General features: G+C 46.3%; 6 protein-coding genes across 7 annotated transcripts; 4 read left to right on the top strand and 2 right to left on the bottom strand.

Annotated features, from left to right (window-relative positions):
• The first annotated feature begins 3,572 nt into the window (after window positions 1-3,572).
• Window positions 3,573-5,857, top strand: LOC110179497 (uncharacterized). The gene is made up of 4 exons (XM_020947071.2): window positions 3,573-3,882; window positions 3,951-5,119; window positions 5,176-5,389; window positions 5,448-5,857. The coding sequence occupies exons 1-4, from the start codon at window positions 3,709-3,711 to the stop codon at window positions 5,652-5,654; spliced, it is 1,764 nt and encodes a 587-aa protein (XP_020802730.2). The 5' UTR covers window positions 3,573-3,708; the 3' UTR covers window positions 5,655-5,857.
• Window positions 5,858-6,663: 806 nt separating this feature from the next.
• LOC110179457 (PHD finger protein 12) lies at window positions 6,664-10,153 on the bottom strand. Of its 2 annotated transcripts, none has more exons than XM_020947013.2 (5): window positions 9,974-10,153; window positions 9,565-9,755; window positions 8,825-9,512; window positions 7,233-8,755; window positions 6,664-7,165 (listed from the first exon to the last, which is right to left on the bottom strand). In XM_020947013.2, exons 1-5 carry the CDS (start codon window positions 10,019-10,021, stop codon window positions 6,973-6,975), a joined length of 2,643 nt encoding a protein of 880 aa, XP_020802672.2. In that variant the 5' UTR covers window positions 10,022-10,153; the 3' UTR covers window positions 6,664-6,972. The 2 variants fall into 2 exon arrangements, with proteins under 2 accessions (XP_020802672.2, XP_020802673.2); XM_020947014.2 differs by having other exon boundaries at window positions 7,233-8,752; window positions 9,974-10,148.
• Window positions 10,154-10,718: 565 nt separating this feature from the next.
• LOC110179533 (uncharacterized) lies at window positions 10,719-11,749 on the top strand. The gene has a single exon (XM_020947113.2). The coding sequence runs from the start codon at window positions 10,845-10,847 to the stop codon at window positions 11,292-11,294; it is 450 nt and encodes a 149-aa protein (XP_020802772.1). The 5' UTR covers window positions 10,719-10,844; the 3' UTR covers window positions 11,295-11,749.
• LOC110179532 (uncharacterized) lies at window positions 11,743-13,058 on the top strand. Its single transcript, XM_020947112.2, has one exon. The coding sequence runs from the start codon at window positions 12,070-12,072 to the stop codon at window positions 12,964-12,966; it is 897 nt and encodes a 298-aa protein (XP_020802771.1). The 5' UTR covers window positions 11,743-12,069; the 3' UTR covers window positions 12,967-13,058.
• mldr (mitochondrial ribonuclease P catalytic subunit) lies at window positions 12,963-15,144 on the bottom strand. Its single transcript, XM_020947111.2, has 2 exons — window positions 13,475-15,144; window positions 12,963-13,406 (listed from the first exon to the last, which is right to left on the bottom strand). Exons 1-2 carry the CDS (start codon window positions 14,743-14,745, stop codon window positions 13,073-13,075), a joined length of 1,605 nt encoding a protein of 534 aa, XP_020802770.2. The 5' UTR covers window positions 14,746-15,144; the 3' UTR covers window positions 12,963-13,072.
• On the top strand, window positions 14,855-19,651 carry Tango10 (transport and golgi organization 10). Its single transcript, XM_020947003.2, has 4 exons — window positions 14,855-15,384; window positions 15,608-16,598; window positions 16,682-16,839; window positions 18,167-19,651. Exons 1-4 carry the CDS (start codon window positions 15,067-15,069, stop codon window positions 18,419-18,421), a joined length of 1,722 nt encoding a protein of 573 aa, XP_020802662.2. The 5' UTR covers window positions 14,855-15,066; the 3' UTR covers window positions 18,422-19,651.
• Window positions 19,652-19,796: the final 145 nt, after the last annotated feature.

Genomic DNA, 19,796 nt, shown 5'->3' with positions numbered 1-19,796 from the left:
TTTGGATATGTTAAACAAAAAGCATGTGAAAATTCAAACCGTCAGTTTTTGGGCAAATCGCTTAACAGTGACCTCGGGGTCGGCTCAATACAAAATAGGCATCGAAAATTGTAAGGCTTATAACTTCGATTTACGAACGCGTGCATATATGAACGGTATATAGGGTCACTAGGGAAAGATTAACGAATATTTAGTGAAAAATTCAATTGTTTTTAAACGTCAGCTTTCGAGAAAATCTAATAACAGTGGGTGGTATATTTGGACTGATAGCTATGGCGCGATCTATGAAAATGGAACCAGATAGGAACCAGCAGATAACCACTCGCTGAACCAGACCATGGAACCATGTTAAGAAAAATACTAAATTAAATTTTAAAAAACAAATTGTTGAATAAAACATTAAGAAAATTGACTGCCCAATAAATGGAAAACCCATTCAAAACAATTTGGTGGGATTGTCATCTAAATCAGGGAAAATTACCTATTTCGTTATTTTTAGATTATTTTAGTATATACCACGGCGGAATGTTATGCCCCTCCCACACAAGCAAAATCGACGCAAACTTTAACAAAAATCTTCCGCCCTTAAATGAACGCGTGCAAGCTTACACGGTATCTCAAACTATAGGGAAAAATATTGTATAATTTCGAATTAAATCTCTATTAAATCTAACCCACAGATTTTTTGAAATTAGCGTTTCCTTTTTCCGATCTCGTTCACAAACACTAGCTTCATATCGATAGGGGCGCCTCCCACCACTATCGATGAATAGACCGCCAGAAAATATTCCTATTGACCATTTCAACAATTGCATGAAATATGCATACCCCATGAATGGAATTGACATTCCAAGCATTTTGGTAGTTGTTTGATCAAAATCCGTTCAGTAGTTCATGTGCAAACCCCACTTTTGCATTTATTTTCATAAATGTTCCTACAAAGAATAAATATATCTGGCAACACTGCCTGCCTAACAAGAAGAAAATTTGATTTAAACTTTATGGTTAAACCTATGCAAAATGAAGACTGTCCTATAGACGGCATCGCAGTTCTGAACATTTTGATATATGTTTCATTAAAATCCGTTCAGTCGTTAATGAGAAATCCCGACTTTTTCATTTATTGCCGTAAATGTATGTGTATGTGTGTATGTTCGACAAAGAATATTAAATAAAAGAATAATTTAAACTTAATGATAAGACGTACATATGTATGCAAATAGAATAAACGGCACTGCAGTTCTGAACATTTTAATCCATTATACACTATTGAGAGTATATAGAAGACTAACTGCAACGTTTTAATTAAATAAATAGCTTTAAATATTGAATATTTGCTTATAATTGAAGAGACAGACAGATGGACATGGCTAGATAAACTCGGCTGTTGATGCTGATCAAGAATATATATACTTTATAGGGTCGGAAATAATTTATTCACTGCGTTGCAAATTTTTGAGATGAAATCATATTACAAATCAAGGGCATTGAAGCTTGAAGATTTGAGAAGCAAATTTTCGAAACAACATTTAATAGTCTGCCCAATAAATGATATCGTTATTCTAAGCAATTTGGTAGGTGTTTCATCGAAATCCGTTCAGTAGTTTTGGAGAAATTAACATTTGAATTATTAATTTATATACTAAGGAGGCATGACTATGCACCCCTGGTAGCCAACTGCAATAAATGAAAGTCGGAATTTCTCATTAACGACTGAACGGATTTTGATGAAACATATATCAAAATGTTCAGAACTGCGATGCCGTCCATAGGACAGCCTTCTTTTTGCATAGATTTAACCATTAAGTTTAAATCAAGTTTTCTTCTTTTTAGGCAGGCAGGGCTGCCGGATATATTTATATTTCACCGGTACATAAATGGAAATAAATGAAAAAGTCGGGATTTCTTACGAACGACTGAACGGATTTTGATGAAACATATATCAAAATGTTCAGAACTGCGATGCCGTCTATAGGACAGTCTTCATTTTGCATAGGTTTAACCATAAAGTTTAAATCAAATTTTCTTCTTGTTAGGCAGGCAGTGTTGCCAGATATATTTATTCTTTGTAGGAACATTTATGAAAATAAATGCAAAAGTGGGGTTTGCACATGAACTACTGAACGGATTTTGATCAAACAACTACCAAAATGCTTGGAATGTCAATTCCATTCATGGGGTATGCATATTTCATGCAATTGTTGAAATGGTCAATAGGAATATTTTCTGGCGGTCTATTCATCGATAGTGGTGGGAGGCGCCCCTATCGATATGAAGCTAGTGTTTGTGAACGAGATCGGAAAAAGGAAACGCTAATTTCAAAAAATCTGTGGGTTAGATTTAATAGAGATTTAATTCGAAATTATACAATATTTTTCCCTATAGTTTGAGATACCGTGTAAGCTTGCACGCGTTCATTTAAGGGCGGAAGATTTTTGTTAAAGTTTGCGTCGATTTTGCTTGTGTGGGAGGGGCAAACCATTCCGCCGTGGTATATACTAAAATAATCTAAAAATAACGAAATAGGTAATTTTCCCTGATTTAGATGACAATCCCACCAAATTGTTTTGAATGGGTTTTCCATTTATTGGGCAGTCAATTTTCTTAATGTTTTATTCAACAATTTGTTTTTTAAAATTTAATTTAGTATTTTTCTTAACATGGTTCCATGGTCTGGTTCAGCGAGTGGTTCTCTGCTGGTTCCCATCTGGTTCCATTTTCATAGATCGCGCCATAGCTATCAGTCCAAATATACCACCCACTTTATATAGACATTTTGTATTATTTCAGAATTTCGGTTTAAATTTCATGAAAATCTGACTACTATATTATATAGTTGCCATAGAAACGATTGGATATCTTTTAGAAAACGAATTAGAAGTTTTGTTTTAGTTTTCAAAATATTTTCAGCTAATTTGATATATAGCCATTTTGTATTATTTTGAGAATTTGTGTTAAAATTTTGTAAAATCGGACTAATATATCATATAGCTGCCATAGGAACGTTTGGACAAGTTTTAGAAAACGAATTAGAATTTTTGTTTTAGTTTTCAAAATATTTTCATCTAATTTTATATATAGTCATTTTGTATTGTTTTGGGAATTTCGGCTTAAATTTTAGAGGAAATCAGAAGACTAAATCATATAGCTGCAATAGAAACTATTGTTTTATGTAGAGGAAATGACAAACAGTAAAAATAAAACTCTATTTATAAAACTGAATATTATAGCTGTAGGTTAATATAATAAAAGTTAGCATTACTTTGTTGGCTTTCAACACAAATATTTTTAATAATAATGTTAACGTGTAAAATTATTCTGTATAAGTGTAAAATTTTAATCTTAGCACGGATATGTTAAATTTCAAGAGCAAGTTTTTAACAAGTAAATCATCAACTTTATTGTTTAAGTTAGGAAGAGGTGAGAATTTGACATTAATTGTATTTATAGTATTTCTTTTATTTTAACTAATTTAACTATTTTAATAGGCAAAACAATCCGACGATAGATAAATACAAAAATAAGTTATTTTTAAAGCTGTTAGCTAATTGCAAGCTTCATAAGCTTTTCCATTTTCAAATATGCCAGATATAGCCTGAAGTAAGCTAAACGGTCAGCACTGCACGGTGGAGCGAAAGGAATAATAATAAAAATGATCTGGCAACACTGGATGGTGGAGCGAAAGGAATAATAAAAACTATAATAAAAATGATCTGTCGCCTGTGTCTGAACGCGCTGGACGAGCAGAACGCGGTGCTGCTGTTCGGTGGCGCCGGCGCAGGCAGTGCGCCCACCGATGCGGACGACAGCGACGGGACCGGCGGCAAGGTGATGCCGGAAAGCTACTTGGTGCAACTGATCTCGATCCACTTGTACCTCTGCGTGAGTATCGCCACTTGCTAGTCGTTGGCTCTAGCCTGCAGCTCGTCTTCTCTGTCTCTCTCCTGCAGCTGTCGCGCGACGACGCCATCTCCACCTGCATATGCACCGAGTGCTGCGCCCAGCTGGAGAGCTTCCACAACTTCTGGAAGCTGGTGGAGCTAAAGCAGACAACGCTTTGCAGCCAGTTCCTGGAAATCGACTGCGATGTAAATTGGTCGGAGGACGGCGGTGGCGGCGAGCCGGATGCTCAGCTGGAGCCGCACACCGCACACCTGATCCTAGAGCCGGAGTTCCCTGAAATCTGGGTAAAGACCGAGCCGAAGGCGGCGGCCACGACACCGACCACAGTCAACAAGTTCCCGTGCATGTTCTGCGAAAAGTCGTTCAAGATGCGGCGCTACCTCGAAGAGCACATCGCCACGCACACGGGCGACCGGCCCATAGCCTGTCCCTACTGCGAAATGGCCTTTCGCTGTCGCTCCAATATGTATACGCACGTGAAGAGCAAACATACCACCCAGTGGCTGAAGGCACGCGAGGAGCGGGATGCGGCCAAGTCGCAGAATCAGGGAGCCGTGCTTGGCACCGAGGCAAGACTGGAGCCGGTGGATGAGCCAGCTCCTACGACTGCCACTGCCCCTGCCTCTGCTCCGGCAGTAGTGTCTGTCTCTCTCGTGCCCGCGTCATCTCCTGTTCTCGTGTCCGCTGCTCCCCCGACAGCAGCGCCTCAGCCCTCACCTCCCATTGTTGAACAGCAGCCGCTACCGCTGCCGCTGTCGGTGATCAAAAGCGAACCCGGCGAGGCCATCAATCTGACCATGACCAAGGCTCCGCCATCATCAGCTAGTCGGGTATCCCGCACTCGCTCCAGCCGCCGCAAGACACACTCACCCAAGAAGGTGCAGCACACGGAGGACAGCGATGCCAGCGACGAGGATCTGCCCCAGAAGCGTCTCAAGGAAAACGAGTTAATATTGGCCAACTACAATGCCGTGGCTGCTGCCGTGGTGGCCGCTGCTGCAGCCTCAACGCTCACCGGCGGCAGTGGCTCTGTTCAGCCGGACAGCCTCCAGCAGCGCCTGTGCGCAAGTCTCCTCCAGCAACAGCAGCAGCAGGACCAACTCTTCGCCGTCATGTCCGCAACGGCGGCTGCCGCCGCAGCGGTTAGTTCGCATTGTGCCTCCACTACCACAACGACGACGACGACAACAGGTCCAATTCTGGGCAATCCCTACAGGTAGGTCCATTCGGATAGAGTGAGAGCGTTAATATCAAATCTGGATTCTTTTGTAGCTCCCCGCCAGCTGAGGCAGATAGACGAACCCTGGACAAACGACGAAACAACCAGCCGCCGCCCCCGCCTACGTCCATTCAGGCTGCCGCACCCATACCCATGATTTGTCCCAATTGCGGTGAGCTGCCCGGGCAGAACCATCGCTGCTTAAGCAAGCCTAAGTACGCCTGTGATGTGTGCGGAAAGTGTTTCAAGATGAAGCGCTACCTGGAGGTGAGTATAAGCACCTCATAATTGAACGTGAAATAATCCTCTATCCCTTCTCTTCTAGGAGCACTTTGCCACGCACACGGGCGTCAAGCTGCACACCTGCGCCTTCTGCCCCACGGAGTTCCGGTCCAAATCCAATATGTACCATCATACCAAGCGCAAGCACAAAGCGGAATGGGAGCGGTCGCGGGCAACGCGCTCAGCGGCCAAGGCGGGCGCCCAGGAGCAGCAGCAACAGCAGGAGCAGTCAGGGCCAGCTGCCGTCTAGGATATATCGATTACAAATATACTTATTATTTTTTGCATATATATATATATGTGTATTAGCCATTACACCGATGTACTTATCCCAAGTTTTGTAAACTCCAGTTCCGGCCAGCGCCACTTTTGTGTATACTCTTCTCGTTCTCTATAATGCCTTAACCAGTTGGATTTGGATCTGGTTATAAAGTAAACATTAATTTCAACAAAGCGTGTTTTTAATGGGGTTGATTCTATAGATATGATATTGTATCATATTTCACGCGAAAGTTTATGTCGATATTTTTATATGCTAATTATTCGGACAAATTGAAGCTTAAAAAACTCATAAATCTGTCAAAAAAGCCTTAAATTCAATTCGTAAAGCTGTTCTAAGCTAGTTTTTGTAAGGTTAAAAAATCTGCATACTCAGTTTAAAATGTTAAAAAATTAATTTTTTTTTTACCAATTTCTGCAAATTTTAACGATATAACCCCTTTCATTTTTTTCAAAAAATCGAACATTTTCAAAAAATGTTTTTTCTGGCAAAAAAGGCTAGAAAGATTCGCCTGTTGATTCTGATCAAGAATATATATGATTTATAGGGTCGGAAATGACCCCTGCACATTTTACAAGCTTCTGACTTAAATTGAAATACCATTATTTGAACTGATTTTATCTATATTTTTATGACAATTTTTACGACAAATCAAAATTTAAAAATTGCACAACTCAGCCAAAAATGCATTAATGTTAATTCGGAAAGCTGATTTATGTTAGTTTTTAGTAGGTTAATAAATCTGCATACTCAGTTTAAAATTTAAAATTTTATCAAATTTTGACAATTTTAATGATGTAACCCCTTTCCTATTTTTCAAAAAATCGAAAATTTTGGAAAAAAAATTTTTCTGCCAAAAATAGCTAGAAAGATTCGTCTGTTGATTCTGATCCAGAATATATATAATTTATAGGGTCGGAAATGACCCCTTCACTGAGTTTTAAGCTTCTGAGTGTTTCGCAATCAATATAGAGCAATATATCTGGATATTTTTACAATTTTATTTCAAGGTTTTCCCTTATAATTACAATTTTACAATTATTGTGGTGGAGGGAGGGCTTTCTGGGCAAATTACCTGGTGCCGACCCCTCGCAGTTGTACTTAATGCTAGGATGGGCTGGGATGTGTGTGATCCATAAAATGTGAACATAATCTTCGTGGCGATAAAATGAGTGTGCTGATTGCTAGCCCTAAGGCCTGGCTACTACTGGCTACTGGCTATTAGCTGCCCCACTGGGTGGTCTAACTGAGGATGGTGATGATGCTGTTGCTGCTGATGCCACAGATCCTACGTTAGCCGTTTATTGCGCGCCTGCGCCTGTAGCAGATCCACCGACGGTACCGAGAACACAAAGGACAGGCAACCGAAGCGCAGGAGGCTGCCGTGGGCCAGAACCGCAGAACCCTCCCAGGCGCCGGCTACCATGGGCACGGGTCCCGCATTCGTACAGCGGCAGGCGGGCTTCACAATGGGCGCAAGTCTGAAATAAAAAAGGAAGGATGTAGAGAGAATTCCCAGTGAACGTAATATAAAGGTAGCTCGCTCACTTGTTCTGGCCACTCCGCTTGGTCTCGAACTGCCGGAGGATGTGACGCCTCTTGTCGAGCAGATCGTCCACCCTCCGCTTTAGCTCGGCGTCGTCGGGTCGCATCCGCTTGCCAGCATGGGTGGGCGTCCGATCGGTTAGGTCGCAGGCGTACACCTGCCCGTTGACCTCCGTTCCGAACTCCGAGTAGTTGATCAGCTCGTACGATTTGGAGAACTCGTCGTAGAAAATGATGGCATGCTGCGGCGAAATGCGACAGCAGTAGCCGATGGCCGACAGGTCCACCGTCTCCGTCTGGCCCAGTGTCGTCGAGGGCGAGTAGTGGCCTCCGTACCCGATGTACAGGCTGCGATACCTCATGAAGATCGACTGCTCCAGGCCCAGGGAGCTGAACCACCGGCTGTCCTCGAGCATGTCGCCCAGCGGCGTGATCACCGCCCGTGCCTGCACCTTGCACTGCAGCAGCTTCAGCTCGAGCCGGGAGGCTAGCTCGTAGGCCTTATCCGTATCGCTCCGGATCCGCGGCACATAGCATTCGGCGGCAGCGTCCGCTGCGGCAATGGCGGCCGCTGTGGCCAGTGCAGGATGCAGCGCCATTGCTGGATCCTCGTCGGCGGCATTGCCATTCTTCTGGGCTAGTATCGAGGACGTTTCGCTGGTGAAGAGCAGCGAGAAGCGATTCATATCCTCCGGTGCTAGCTGGCTTTGCAGTGCTTCCGTTCCTCCTGATCCTTCTGCAGCTGTTAGTTGGCGCAGACGTCGAGCGGCCGTTCGGTTCTTGTACTGCGTTACAATCTCCGGGTACTCTTGGACCAACTGCAGCAGACGCTGATGGGCCAGCTTCTTAATAATATCCACGTCCAGGTGACAGAGGTCCGCATCAATGATGCCCACCTTGCTATCCTCCTCCTCATCCTCAAATGTAATGTCTAGCTCCAGACTGGCCTTCGACTCCACCTTGATGACCGAGGGCAGATCGCCGCCATCTGGCTCGGTCTTGGCATTCTCCGTCTCCAGCCCGCCGGCTCCTCCAGGTCCTGCACCGTTTACCTTATTCGGCTCGGCACCTTCGGTACCTTCCTCAGGGCTAGTATCCTCGCTGTCACTGTCTCCCTCCACGGCTGTCTCCACGGTGCCATACTCCCGTTGAAGCTCACGGAACTTGGCCCGTGCGGAGCGCAACGCTTCGAGGTCCTTCAGCAGCGATTCGGTGACCGTCTCCCGGGATATCTCCTCAACGGCCGTGGGCAGGTTCTTGCGCCGCTTGACACGATCGTACCTCAGCGTCTGGCGCATCGACGGCAGCAGGGCCGGCGGATGCTCGTAGTGGTAACGCACCATGGCCGGCACCTCGATGTGGGCCCGGGCACGCAAACTGCTCTTGGTGCGGAAGGGTGGATGGCGGGTGTGGACCCGCCGGAAGAACTCCAGTTTCACGTTCTCATGGTCAAGCGGCTGGTGGAATCGATTCCACAGGCGCACCCGTTCCGTCGCCGAGATGCTGTTGGTCATATTGGCGTCCTGCTAACGAAAATAAGAGTCAGACTTCAGGATTCAGGCCAGGGCCTTCATCTCTCCTCACCCCACACTTACGATAAAGTTCTCGACATGATTGGGGCACATCCACAGGCCTGCCGGCAGGGCCGTCAGCGGCGGATCCAGGCAATCCTGGTGATAGTACAGCGGACAGTAGTCACAGGAAATGAGCGGTGCCCTCTTGCACGACCGCGAGCAGTAGAAGCAGGTCTTGGCGGGCAGCGGCACCAATCCCTGGGCGTCCAGTTCGAAGGGCTTCGAGTTCCTGCGCTGGTTACCCGCGCACTTGCGGTGCCCGCCATTGCCCGTCGACGGGACGGGCTGCTGGACGGGCTGCACCTTGCCATTGCCCGGGAACTGGGTGTGCAGCTCCAGTTCCGGCGGCAGCGAGAATTGTTGCGGATTGAGCATACTGGCCGCCCGTATAATGTCGTCCAGCGGTGTCGGCTTCTTGTTGGGATCCAGGGCCCGCTGTATGGCCAGCGGCATCTTGGCCAGCAGTTTCTCGGTGCTATTCCGTTCACTGCTGCTCCGTTTTCTTAAATTCCGTATCTTCAGCGGTATGGACTCCAGATCGCCGGACGAAGGCGTATTGGCCCTGGAGTTGCTGCCCGCCGACGGTACACGCTCCACGGAACTGGCCTTCGAGGAGGAGGATGCCGGGGGTTGCGATACCTTCGTCATGAGACAGCTGTGGCACAGCCACTGGCCACTAGGTATGTCCTCCTCGCTTAGAGGCGGATCACTGCAAGCAGAATGATCAGCATACACTGGGAGAGAGAGGCTGTACTACTTACTGGCACTGCAGATGGAAGCTGGAGGGGCACCGATCGCAGCACAAAAGATTGCCGCCTTCTTCACAGGAATCGCAGTAGTCGTGGTTGTGACCCCTGCCCGGCCGCCTGTAGTACGGATGCTTCGTGTTCGTCGTCCGCTGCACCAGCTTATCATCCTCGTTGGGCGGCGGCCGGATGAGCTGCTTGATTTGCTGCGGATCAGTTAAAGAAAACAATGAGCAAGAGCATGGAGCAGGGAGCAGGGAGCAAGGATCAGGAAGCAGGAAGCTGGGAGCAGGAAGCAGACCGAGCTCACAGCATGTAAGCGTGCGTTAATGTGGCATCGTTTCTGGGAGAGCGGAGCGCCAATTGGAAAAGGCTGATGAAGCGCCAACGTCCTGCGGAATGGGCTCCCAGTGGGCAAGCTCACCTCCATTATGCTCAGCGAGGCGTTCGGGTCCTGGTCCACCTTCGACATCTTTTTCGCTCCTCCAGTTAGACGGTGTACACAATTTGTTGTCTTGGCTGGGAAAAAGTGATTGCCCGAGAGTCGAATCGGGAACGTATTATGCAGCCCTGCGCATCCGGCCGCGGTCTGGCAACGCTGTGCGGTGCCGCTACTTGCCTATCGGCTATAGCCTTTTTTAGTGCGAGATTTAAGTGAAACAGTGTTGTCGCCATTAAAAGAAGACTAGTATTTTTGATTTTAAATTGTTTTCTTATGATTAATTTAAATTAAATATAAGTTATAAAATATATTTTAATATATAAATATTTTCATATATATAGAACTAAAAAGGACGTACAATTTTGTTCCTGAAGTCATTGCCTAGTTTTTTGATTTTGTTTTCTTATGATCAATTTTAATTAAATATTAAGATATAAGCTCCGAGGTTTCATATACAATAAAATATATTAATATTTAAATATTTTTATATATATAGAACTAAAAAGTACGCAAAATTTTGTTCCTGAAGTCATTGCTTTTCTCTAGGAGACCTTGTTACAATACGAAGTAGAAGATTGATTTTTTTAGATTAAAAAGTTTTTCCAATAGTTATAAAACATCCAAAAGCAATTATTGATTCTAAATGTCTCATTTAAATTAAAGGAATACAAAATTATACAATATATTTTAAATTAAAAAGAATGGTATCTATCAGAACTTTTGGCGTTAAATTCGCTAGACAGAACGGCAGCACTGGCACTTGTTATTGGCCGACAAAAGACGCAATTATTTATATTTACACAAGAGGAAAACTAAAACTAAATTCAAAGCAATCTTGAGCCCAAGGTGTGCAATGTTCTCAATTTTCGGGAAACGCAAGCCAGCCGAAACGCCCACGGAGGAGCCCATTCAGGGTCCCGCGGATGCTCCTCGGCCTGGCACCACCTCCGGCGATGATTTCGTCTTCATCGAGCGCAGGCCCGGATCGACGGACCCGCCTGCTGCCGGTGGCTCAATGTACCCGCCCATGCCGCCTGTGGGTTATCTGCCCTATCCACCCATGCCGGGACCCAGAGCACCAGGACACACACCGAGTGCGGGGCGTCAGTCCGGACCTGTCAACTATCTGCAGGACATTCCCTTCGAGCTGGCGCCCGGACTGGCCAGCAAGGACAGCTATGCCAGCACCCAGATGCAGGTGGACAGCATCCTGGCGCTGCTCACGCGCCAGCTATCGGTAGATGAGCTGGCCGAAGAGTACACGTTCGTTCTGGAGCGGTCAGTGCAGAGCGAGTGCTATTAGGCGCACAAATCCGTTGGCTATTATGGTTATTATTAACGTAAATCAATAAAAGTTGCTTATTTAATTGTAAATGGTCGCGAGAAGTTATCCGCTTTCGTTCCGTAAGGAGGATGAATCATATTTCTATAAATTTAACACGTTATCTTTATAATTCATGAACGGATATTTGGGAAATCCCCGACATTAACGAATTAAATACTATAAGCATATATTACTGGTATATATACATATATATTATACTTCTCTTTAAAGAACATTAATTTTTTAGACCTTCTCTGAAAGCTTTTGACATTTTTAGGAACAAATTACAATAATTAAACAACTGATGTCGGAACAGTAAAATTATGGTTCCAAAAAAAGTTACATTTAAATTTTAAAATATATATGTACCAATATTTGTTAATGTTGCCTACATGAGAACAAATTATTTTTATAATAAATGCGTTTAAAAATAATATGTAAAAATGTTATTGTTAATACTAAATCCAGATTCCTCTCGTTCGCCATCTAGTAGTCCTTGGTGTTTGCCTCGGCATAAACTTCATATCTGGGAACCCAATTGCTTCAGTAGTTCCCTGTCGATCTTCCAAGACGCTTCATAAAATTGTCAGTGCTCTCCCCTTTTTCGGGTAAATTATATAAAATATTCAAGTGAATACTTTTTTCCGGCCATTTTTAGTCCGAATTCCGGGAGTCCCTGCTAAATTCGCAATACTGCCAAAATTTATAGGGCCGTACATTCGTTAATCCGCGCCAGCAGATAGCAGTTAGCATCATGGCCAGCTCGAATATCTCCGACTGGGACGAGCCGCTGCCCACATCGACTAGCTCGCTGGTCGAGGAAGAGGATCCCGATGAGTGCGCCGAGGAGAATGCTAAGAAGCGCCAGGAGGAGACCCTAGCCCAGCTGCAGTCCTATGTGCGGCGCATGGCCTACCGTCCGGCCATGCCGCCCAAGGTCAAGGCCTACGACGTGTCGCTGTCAAAGCCTAAGCTGCACACGCTCATCGACAACTACGAGCAGTTCAAGGACGTGTATGATCCCAAGATGAGAGCCAAGCGCATAAAGCGGATGCTGGGCAAGTACAACGCCATCACCACAGAGCAGTTGGAGGAGGTCCTTAAGGGCAACAAGTCCAAGGAGCGGCGCAAGGAGGACTTCCTGAAGCGCAAGCAGGAACTGTACTACAATATGCTGACGAAGCTGGAGCGCCAGTGTCGGACACAGTACCTGAACGTGCTCATCAAGAAGTTCGCCAAATTTATCTCCCATTTGGCAACAACGATGCGCATACCGCCGCAGCTGGTCGATCCATATGCGCGCATGCAGCGCGGTATCTTCTGCAACATTCTGCTGGCTATCGGCGTCCAGCCGACCTCACAGTCGGCCATCTACTACACCAGCCAGGATGCCATCGAGTATGATGTTTGCCATCGCCTCGCTCACGCTCTTCTCAGCCTCATAATCAAGGCACTCGATTCGGCCGCCACGCGTGATCCGAACGAAATGGCGAAGTCGGCGGACATGGACTTCGAGATGGACAACCACATCAAGCGACGTCTTATGTGCGCTGCTGAGAAGAAGCTGATGTACGAGCGGCGGCGCAAGAAGCAGAAGCAGCCCCAGGGCCTGGGAGCCTTTGAGAAGTGCAACCAGTACGACTGCGATTAGGATTGGGATAAGATCAGACGGCCCTCTAGTTTATTAGACTTTTCACGTACAAACTATCACAATACATGGCCAAGGCCACGCTTCTTACCATATTTCGATCCACTTTTCATGGGCTCAGCTTGAGGCACAGCCAGTTTGCAGGCACCTCAAAGCTGTCTGAGGGATGCTGCGTATACGCTTCACAGTAGGGCACGTGCCAGGTGCCACCGGAGACCTCGTGGGCGCACAGCCTGTGACGGATGGGCTCCTTAACTATGATTTGGCCCGACTGCGTTTGGGTGACCAGCGAGAACTGGTGCTCCTGCTGCCAGCGCCTAAAGATGGGTTTCAATTCAGGCCCTAGGTGGAAGGCGTGGCTGCGCATTAGGTCGCGGGAGAAGAAGTCCGTCTCTTGGCCGCTGCGTAACGTGGCATAGAGCAGGAAGGGATCGTCCTGAGATCTGAAAATGTGTATATCATAAATATCAATACATATAGCCATCCTGCTCGCTTTGGCAGCATTTCTTACAGATTGTTGGTGAGGAAGAGGCTGGCATTGTTCTGGACGTAGTGCATAGCCTGCTTGGACCAGCTGCGCATGTGTTCACGTCCCAGAACTAGGACACGCTTGTCCTGCTCCCGAAAGTGTCGCACCACGGTGGCCACCAGCTTGGCCAGCTGCTGAGGCGACTTCTTTGTGCCCGTGGAGTAGGCCACGTTCAGACCATCGATCACACAGTCGTAGGGCGCCGTCCGCTCTACATACTTCTTAAACCGGGCCACCTCCTCGGGCGAGGAGCGTTGAAAGACGTCGCGTCGTATCAGCACTCTCTCCAGGAAGCACTCGCTAAGCTGCCGGAACTGCTCGTCACTGATGGCCACTGGCTGGAGGTGCTGCTGGCATGCCTGGCACTTGCCCAGGGCCCCCAATTGCGTAACTTTGGCCTCTAGGATACGCGGGGTCGGCAGCTGCTGGGCCAGGTCTCGCAGTCGCTCTGCAACCCGCTGGCTGACTAGAATCTCGTGGCGCTCGAGGAACTGCAACAACCGACGGAGCTGTTTTGGAAGTTTACCTGGTTGCTTGGCGATGCGAGCGAACAGCGCTAGATAGACCTCACACCTGGGCAGCTTGCGGGAAAGGGCCATCTCTTCAAGCAGGCGCCAGGCCAACTCCAAATGCTCCGGCTTCTCAGCCGAGCTGAAGGCCTTCCCGGCCAGCGCACTATAGGCGGCCACGCTGGGCGTACTGGTTACTTTCATCATTTCCAGCAGCGGCAGGGCACGCTGCCAGTCGTCGTTGGTAGCCACCAGCCCGTGGATCAGATGCTCACAGGTAATGGCGTCCAGCGTCTCGTGATTCGCCTGGAGAGTGTCGCAAATCTTTAGGATCTCTGCCTGCTCTGTCGCACTGAGCGGCCGCTCCTGGTAGGCAGCATTGTAGACCCTCAGCAGACGGCCAAGGGTAGCCGCATTGGGTTTCGAGCCCTGGCTGCGCAGGAACTCCACATAGTTCTTGGCCAGGGCCAATTGGCGAGGTCCGCTGCACACGCCCAGGATCACGGCGTCCACGTTGTGAGCATTGATGTGCTTGTGGCCATTCACTAGGGACCGGCGCACCTCCTGCCACTCATCGCAGGCAAGCTCCTGGCGCCGCTCGAAGAGATCGCTTCGTAACTGCTCCAGGCGATCGGGCGGCAGCTGGCCCAGCTGGGGTCGTCTCTTGTGCTGGCTGGCCATCCATCGCAGGCCCTCGCCGTTCCGCACACGCTGTAGATGTCGCAGCAGGCGCAGGTTGTTCATAATCACAGGAATTCTTTCGGAAATCTTTGGCCGCCACCCGGCGTTGTGTCTATCAGTGTGACCGTTTGTGACATTACGATAGTGCCATCTTTAAAGCTCCAAAGGTGACACTGGCAATATCGTGGGGTATTGTTCGCTCTGGCCACTCTGGTCACACTGTCTTTACTCGAGAATAAATGAAAATAAACCAAATTTTCAAATTGGGCTCACAGTTGGCCATGATCCAGGCCCGTGCTAACCAGGCTGACAAGTAGACCGCATTGCCAGAAAGCACTTCTTTCGAACCGGGCTTGAATCCCAACATCCGATTCTCGATTCCCGATGAACGCAAACGCGAACGGTAACGGAGGCGCGCCCGTCTCTGGCGGATTTGGTGGCGGTCCAGGTGCAGGTGCTGGTATTGGTGCGGGTGCTGCAGCAGGAGCAGCGGCCGCTGCGGCGGAGCCACCGGGTGAGGCAGCCGGCGGAGCTGTGGGCGGTGTAGCCGGAGGAGGAGGAGCTGGTCTTGCTGCTGGTGCTCCACCTTCGCCAACCAATCCAAATGGATCGAAAAACACGGTAAACGGCACCACCAGCCTCAACGAAGATCAGGACGCAAAGCGCCGCAAGTGTCTGGAGTCGGATGAAGGTGCCAGCACGGTGGGTAAATCTGCGAATCTTCTCATACCACAAAGTCCCCGCAAAGATGTACCTAGGTCATCCAGCTTGGATATTCTTAAATATGCTTGACAGCTTCATGTTTTGACAGCTCCTCTGTAAAGAAAAAATTAGATTTTGACATATTTTATATATATCCTTCAAGGACTTTACCCTTTTTTATGATTCAATCAGAGAGCACATCTAAGTCTACCTCATTTTGCAGATGATTGACGAGAATAGCGTGCGTAATAAGATTGCCAACCTTTACGCCGAGCAGCTAATGTCGGACATAGTGCTACTGGTGGACGGGAAGGAGTATCCTGCCCACCGGGTCATCCTGTGCGCCAGCAGCGATGTCTTCCAGGTGATGCTGATGAACCCCGAGTGGAACGAGTGCAGCAAACATGTTATCGAGCTGCACGAGGAACCCTGCTGTTCGGCGGTCTTCCCGCAGTTCATCAAGTACCTGTATGTGGGCCAGATCGAGGCCACTCTGCAGACGGTGATGCCGATGCTGGCGCTAAGCGACAAGTACAACGTTCGCGACCTGATCGACCTCTGTGTAGACTATATGAACAAGCATGTGGCCAAGGCGGCCACCAGTGGCTATCTGGTGTCCTGGCTGCAGTACACCCTCTCATTTACGCCCACCCACAACGATCTCACCGAGACGCTGAAACGATTCCTAAAATGGAACCTCGAAATGGTGGCCGAGTCGCGCGACTTTGTGGACATGGATCCGGCCATACTACAGCTGCTGCTGCAGCAGAACGATATTGTTGTCAAGAGTGAGTACAAACTGTTTGTTGTCCTGCAGACATGGCTACTGCACCGCCGAGAGCAAATGGAGGCGAACTCGGCGGGCGGCGCCTCCAGCTTCATGGAGCTGATCGAGCAGACGGTGAGCCACATTCGCTTCGGCATGATGACGACGAAGCAGCTGTCGTACCTGATGAAGGGCCCGCTTATCGAATACCATAAGGAGTTCCTTGTCGAGCGCATTGCCATTGGGATGAGCTACCAGTCTGGCCAGGAGGACAGGGTGCGTGAGGTGCGCGCCACCGAATCTGGCGAGCTACAGTTTACTCCGCGCATCTACTGGAACGACACCTGGAGTGTGGATATCGATGTGCATGACTTTGACAAGATTGATAACTACAAGAACTACGTGACCTGCTTCTTTTCGCAGCGCCATATCGCCGAAACCGAGGACGGTGAGTAAAAGCGGTAGTGGAGAGTCGTCTCAAGCGAGAGTCTTGCTCATTTAACTAATTTTTGTTACTCCCCAACTTTCTAGACCCTTCTATGACCTGGGACATTGAGTTCTTTCCGCGCGGCGTTGAGTACAATAAGGCCAAAATGGTATGCGGCGGCTATGTGCCCGGCTGTTCCTTGGATACTGTGCGTCTACGGGTTACCTGCAAGCATCAGAATATTGGCGAGGAGCGCTTCAAGGTGAGTGTTCTGAATCGTAAAGATCTTTCGAGAACGGTTGGAAAGGCAACAGTCCAAATCCCGCTTGCCTCAAATTGCAGAAATTCAGGCCTCTCCCTGAGCAAGCCGAGACCTTGGTTTATGTTTATACAAAATTAATAGACTAAACATTTGTGGGGACAATAGAGAGGTTTACATTTAATGCATCAGCAACGAGGCGCCTCGAGTTTGTTTATACCCAAGCTTGGGAAAGCAGTCAGTTCTCCAATCAGAGCCTATTTCTAGAAATTCATGTGAATTGAAAATGTTGACATGGTCGGGTTTCATTGCCAGAATATAAACATTTGCAGTTAGGCTGATTTTTTCAGCTTTAATAGTTGTAACTAAGAGCCTTCGGTAGTTTACTGTTTACAGCATTTATATTGTTCAAAAAAGCATCTGCTTTTGATAATAGATTCAATTGAAGGCTCTCTGTTATAGGGATACCAGTTAATAGCAATATATCGATATTGATTAAAATTGAAGAAGAATGGAAGCTTAGGACACCCAAAGTTTGTATACCCTTGCAGAACGAAACTTAAATCGATCATAATTAATTTAAAAAAGCCTTAATTTCAAAACGGAAAACGGTCCTATGTTAGTTTTTTGTAGGCTTATAAATCTGCATACTCAATTAAAAAATAAAATTTTTGGCCAATTTTTGCAAATTTTAACGATGTAACCCCTTTCCTTTTTTCAAAAAATTGAACATTTCTGAAATTTTTTTTTTCTGCCGGAGATGGCTAGTAATATTTGGCTATTAATACTGATCAAGAATATATATGATTTATGGGGTCGGAAACGACTCCTTCACATTTTACAAGCTTCTGACTAAATTGTTATACCATTTTTTAAGACAATTTTTAAGACATATTTTTATGACAATTTTTACGGCAAAGCAAAATTTTAAAATCTCATAACTAATTCAAAAAGGACATAATTTCAATTCGGAAAACGGTCCTATGTTAGTTTTTTGTAGATTAATAAAACTCCATACTCCATTTAAAATATGTATTTTTGGCAGATTTTTGCAAATTTTCATGATGTAACCCCTTTCCTTTTTTCAAAAAATTGAAAATTTCTGAAAATTTGTTTTTTCTGCCGGAGATGGCTAGTAATATTTGGCTATTAATACTGATCAAGAATATATATGATTTATGGGGTCGGAAACGACTCCTTCACATTTTACAAGCTTCTGACTAAATTGTTATACCATTTTTTTAGTCGTCGATATTTACCATATCCATGTTGATATATCCTATAGAACTTTTTCGCTCGATATTCATCCCTATTCTCTCCTCTTTATTAGATCGCCGTCCTGATCGTGGGCGTGCAGAACGAGATCACGCACATCCGCACGGTGGTGGAGCGCACCGAATACTTCTCGGATGCATCGCGAGTGATTAACCTGGACCACCTGCTGCCGTACAAGGAGCTGGAGCAATCATCGACGTCCCTGAGTCCCCATCTGACGGGCAGCAAACGGAACACACTCACCCTGCATGTGGTCATCACACCGATGGATGCCCACACCTGCCGGGACACGCCGCCGTTTCAGTTTTAAGCCCGCCATTGGCTCGCCTGGGGAAGAGCACACCTTGACACTAGCCGTACACCTCCGTACACATTCCGGCAGCACACCAAACACTACACACAGACCACACACACACCCAAGCGTCCACACTGGCAGCCATTGTAATTTCAAATTTGTATCTGAGACTGCGATCTGGGACTGTCCTGAGTCACCTTCAGATCATGCATAATTTGTAAATTAACGCTTTTAAGTTTTTGTTTTTTTTTTTAGACAATTCTTTCTATTTCTTTCTTTTTTTTTAATTTTGTTTCGCTCAGTAAGCGCTTTAAAAGATCTCCTAGTGAGTTCTTGGGCCATAGCTTACGGTCCCAATAAACCGTATATATAAATCACTTTTCCCCACGAATGGGACGCCGCCAAACACACACACACATCATGGGGAGCCTCTGGAAAGGTGATTTTTTCTAATAAATGTCGATATATTTATTGTAAAAACACACAAAAAAACAAAACAAAACAAAACAAAACAAAAAAAAGAAAAGAAAGAAAAACAAAAACAAAAAGCCCCTAACCCGCTCCTCTTCTTAACTTGGCTCAGAGCGAGAGAGCCGGCCAACGCTATCGCGTTAAGCGATACGCGAGCAGCTCTCGTATCAGTTTTAATGTTTTACAGCCGATACAGATACAGATAAAGATACATTTATATATATATTTGTGTAGATATGTATGCTCCGCTGGGATGGTTGGGATGTTGATCCGTTTACGAGTGCGTTTACGGCCCGGGATCAACCCGTCTCGTGGCCTATCTTTATGGGGCCTCCTCGGCTGGTGGGAGTGACTTGGCCATAATAGAGAACAGTGCTTCACCGAGCACTAAGGCTGGACGAATGTCCTGGACAAGGTGGACAGTGATGAAGATTCTTGACGTTAAAAATGTATATGTGTAGTCGTTAACTAACTAAATGTCCCTTCAACAATAAAGCTATTACGGTCTATTATTGCTGGAGGCGGGCAAAGAGGAGAAGTTTGCGTTTTCATTAGACTGAACTAAAGAGTAGAATTACTGGGTAAAAATGCAACCATCATTATTGTCTATTATCTATTATTATTATTTTATATTGTAATTATTATTATTATTGTTTAGTAACTTGAGTTTGTCCTTAAATTAAACGCATAATAATGTCCTAAACTTGGATCAGTCATTTTGTAAAATAACATCTCTCTGAAATGAAGACTCTAATAAAGGTGTCTGAAACGAAAGTGTGGCGTTGTTTTTCTTTCTCCCTCTGGATGGTTGCTGTCTTGACAGTCTTGCAACGCACTGTACCTCTTGTACCCCGCTTGCTGCTGTAATAAATAATCATAAAGTTAGACAGTACTTATGCGTGGATCTTAAAGGCTTTAC

Source organism: Drosophila serrata, unplaced genomic scaffold (assembly GCF_035046125.1).
Source record: "Drosophila serrata isolate PLE 108 unplaced genomic scaffold, ASM3504612v1 contig_276, whole genome shotgun sequence".
NCBI classification, from domain to species: Eukaryota; Metazoa; Arthropoda; class Insecta; order Diptera; family Drosophilidae; genus Drosophila; species Drosophila serrata.
Note: the sequence above shows the minus strand (reverse complement) of the source record. Positions and strands in the feature narration are given on the sequence as shown.

What these genes read in the sequence shown, in the direction of transcription:
- LOC110179497 (XM_020947071.2), top strand. Translation starts at nt 3,709, where the DNA reads ATGATCTGTCGCCTGTGTCTGAACGCGCTGGACGAGCAGAACGCGGTG. An exon ending in CGATCCACTTGTACCTCTGC is followed by an intron (nt 3,883 to 3,950) that starts GTGAGTATCGCC and finishes TCTCTCCTGCAG; the next exon opens with CTGTCGCGCGACGACGCCAT. An exon ending in AGATGAAGCGCTACCTGGAG is followed by an intron (nt 5,390 to 5,447) that starts GTGAGTATAAGC and finishes CTTCTCTTCTAG; the next exon opens with GAGCACTTTGCCACGCACAC.
- LOC110179457 (XM_020947013.2), bottom strand. Translation starts at nt 10,021, where the DNA reads ATGTCGAAGGTGGACCAGGACCCGAACGCCTCGCTGAGCATAATGGAG. An exon ending in CCTCGCTGAGCATAATGGAG is followed by an intron (nt 9,756 to 9,973) that starts GTGAGCTTGCCC and finishes ACTGATCCGCAG; the next exon opens with CAAATCAAGCAGCTCATCCG. An exon ending in AGCTTCCATCTGCAGTGCCA is followed by an intron (nt 9,513 to 9,564) that starts GTAAGTAGTACA and finishes TTCTGCTTGCAG; the next exon opens with TGATCCGCCTCTAAGCGAGG.
- LOC110179533 (XM_020947113.2), top strand. Translation starts at nt 10,845, where the DNA reads ATGTTCTCAATTTTCGGGAAACGCAAGCCAGCCGAAACGCCCACGGAG.
- LOC110179532 (XM_020947112.2), top strand. Translation starts at nt 12,070, where the DNA reads ATGGCCAGCTCGAATATCTCCGACTGGGACGAGCCGCTGCCCACATCG.
- mldr (XM_020947111.2), bottom strand. Translation starts at nt 14,745, where the DNA reads ATGAACAACCTGCGCCTGCTGCGACATCTACAGCGTGTGCGGAACGGC. An exon ending in CTCTTCCTCACCAACAATCT is followed by an intron (nt 13,407 to 13,474) that starts GTAAGAAATGCT and finishes ACACATTTTCAG; the next exon opens with ATCTCAGGACGATCCCTTCC.
- Tango10 (XM_020947003.2), top strand. Translation starts at nt 15,067, where the DNA reads ATGAACGCAAACGCGAACGGTAACGGAGGCGCGCCCGTCTCTGGCGGA. An exon ending in CGGATGAAGGTGCCAGCACG is followed by an intron (nt 15,385 to 15,607) that starts GTGGGTAAATCT and finishes CTCATTTTGCAG; the next exon opens with ATGATTGACGAGAATAGCGT. An exon ending in TTGGCGAGGAGCGCTTCAAG is followed by an intron (nt 16,840 to 18,166) that starts GTGAGTGTTCTG and finishes CCTCTTTATTAG; the next exon opens with ATCGCCGTCCTGATCGTGGG.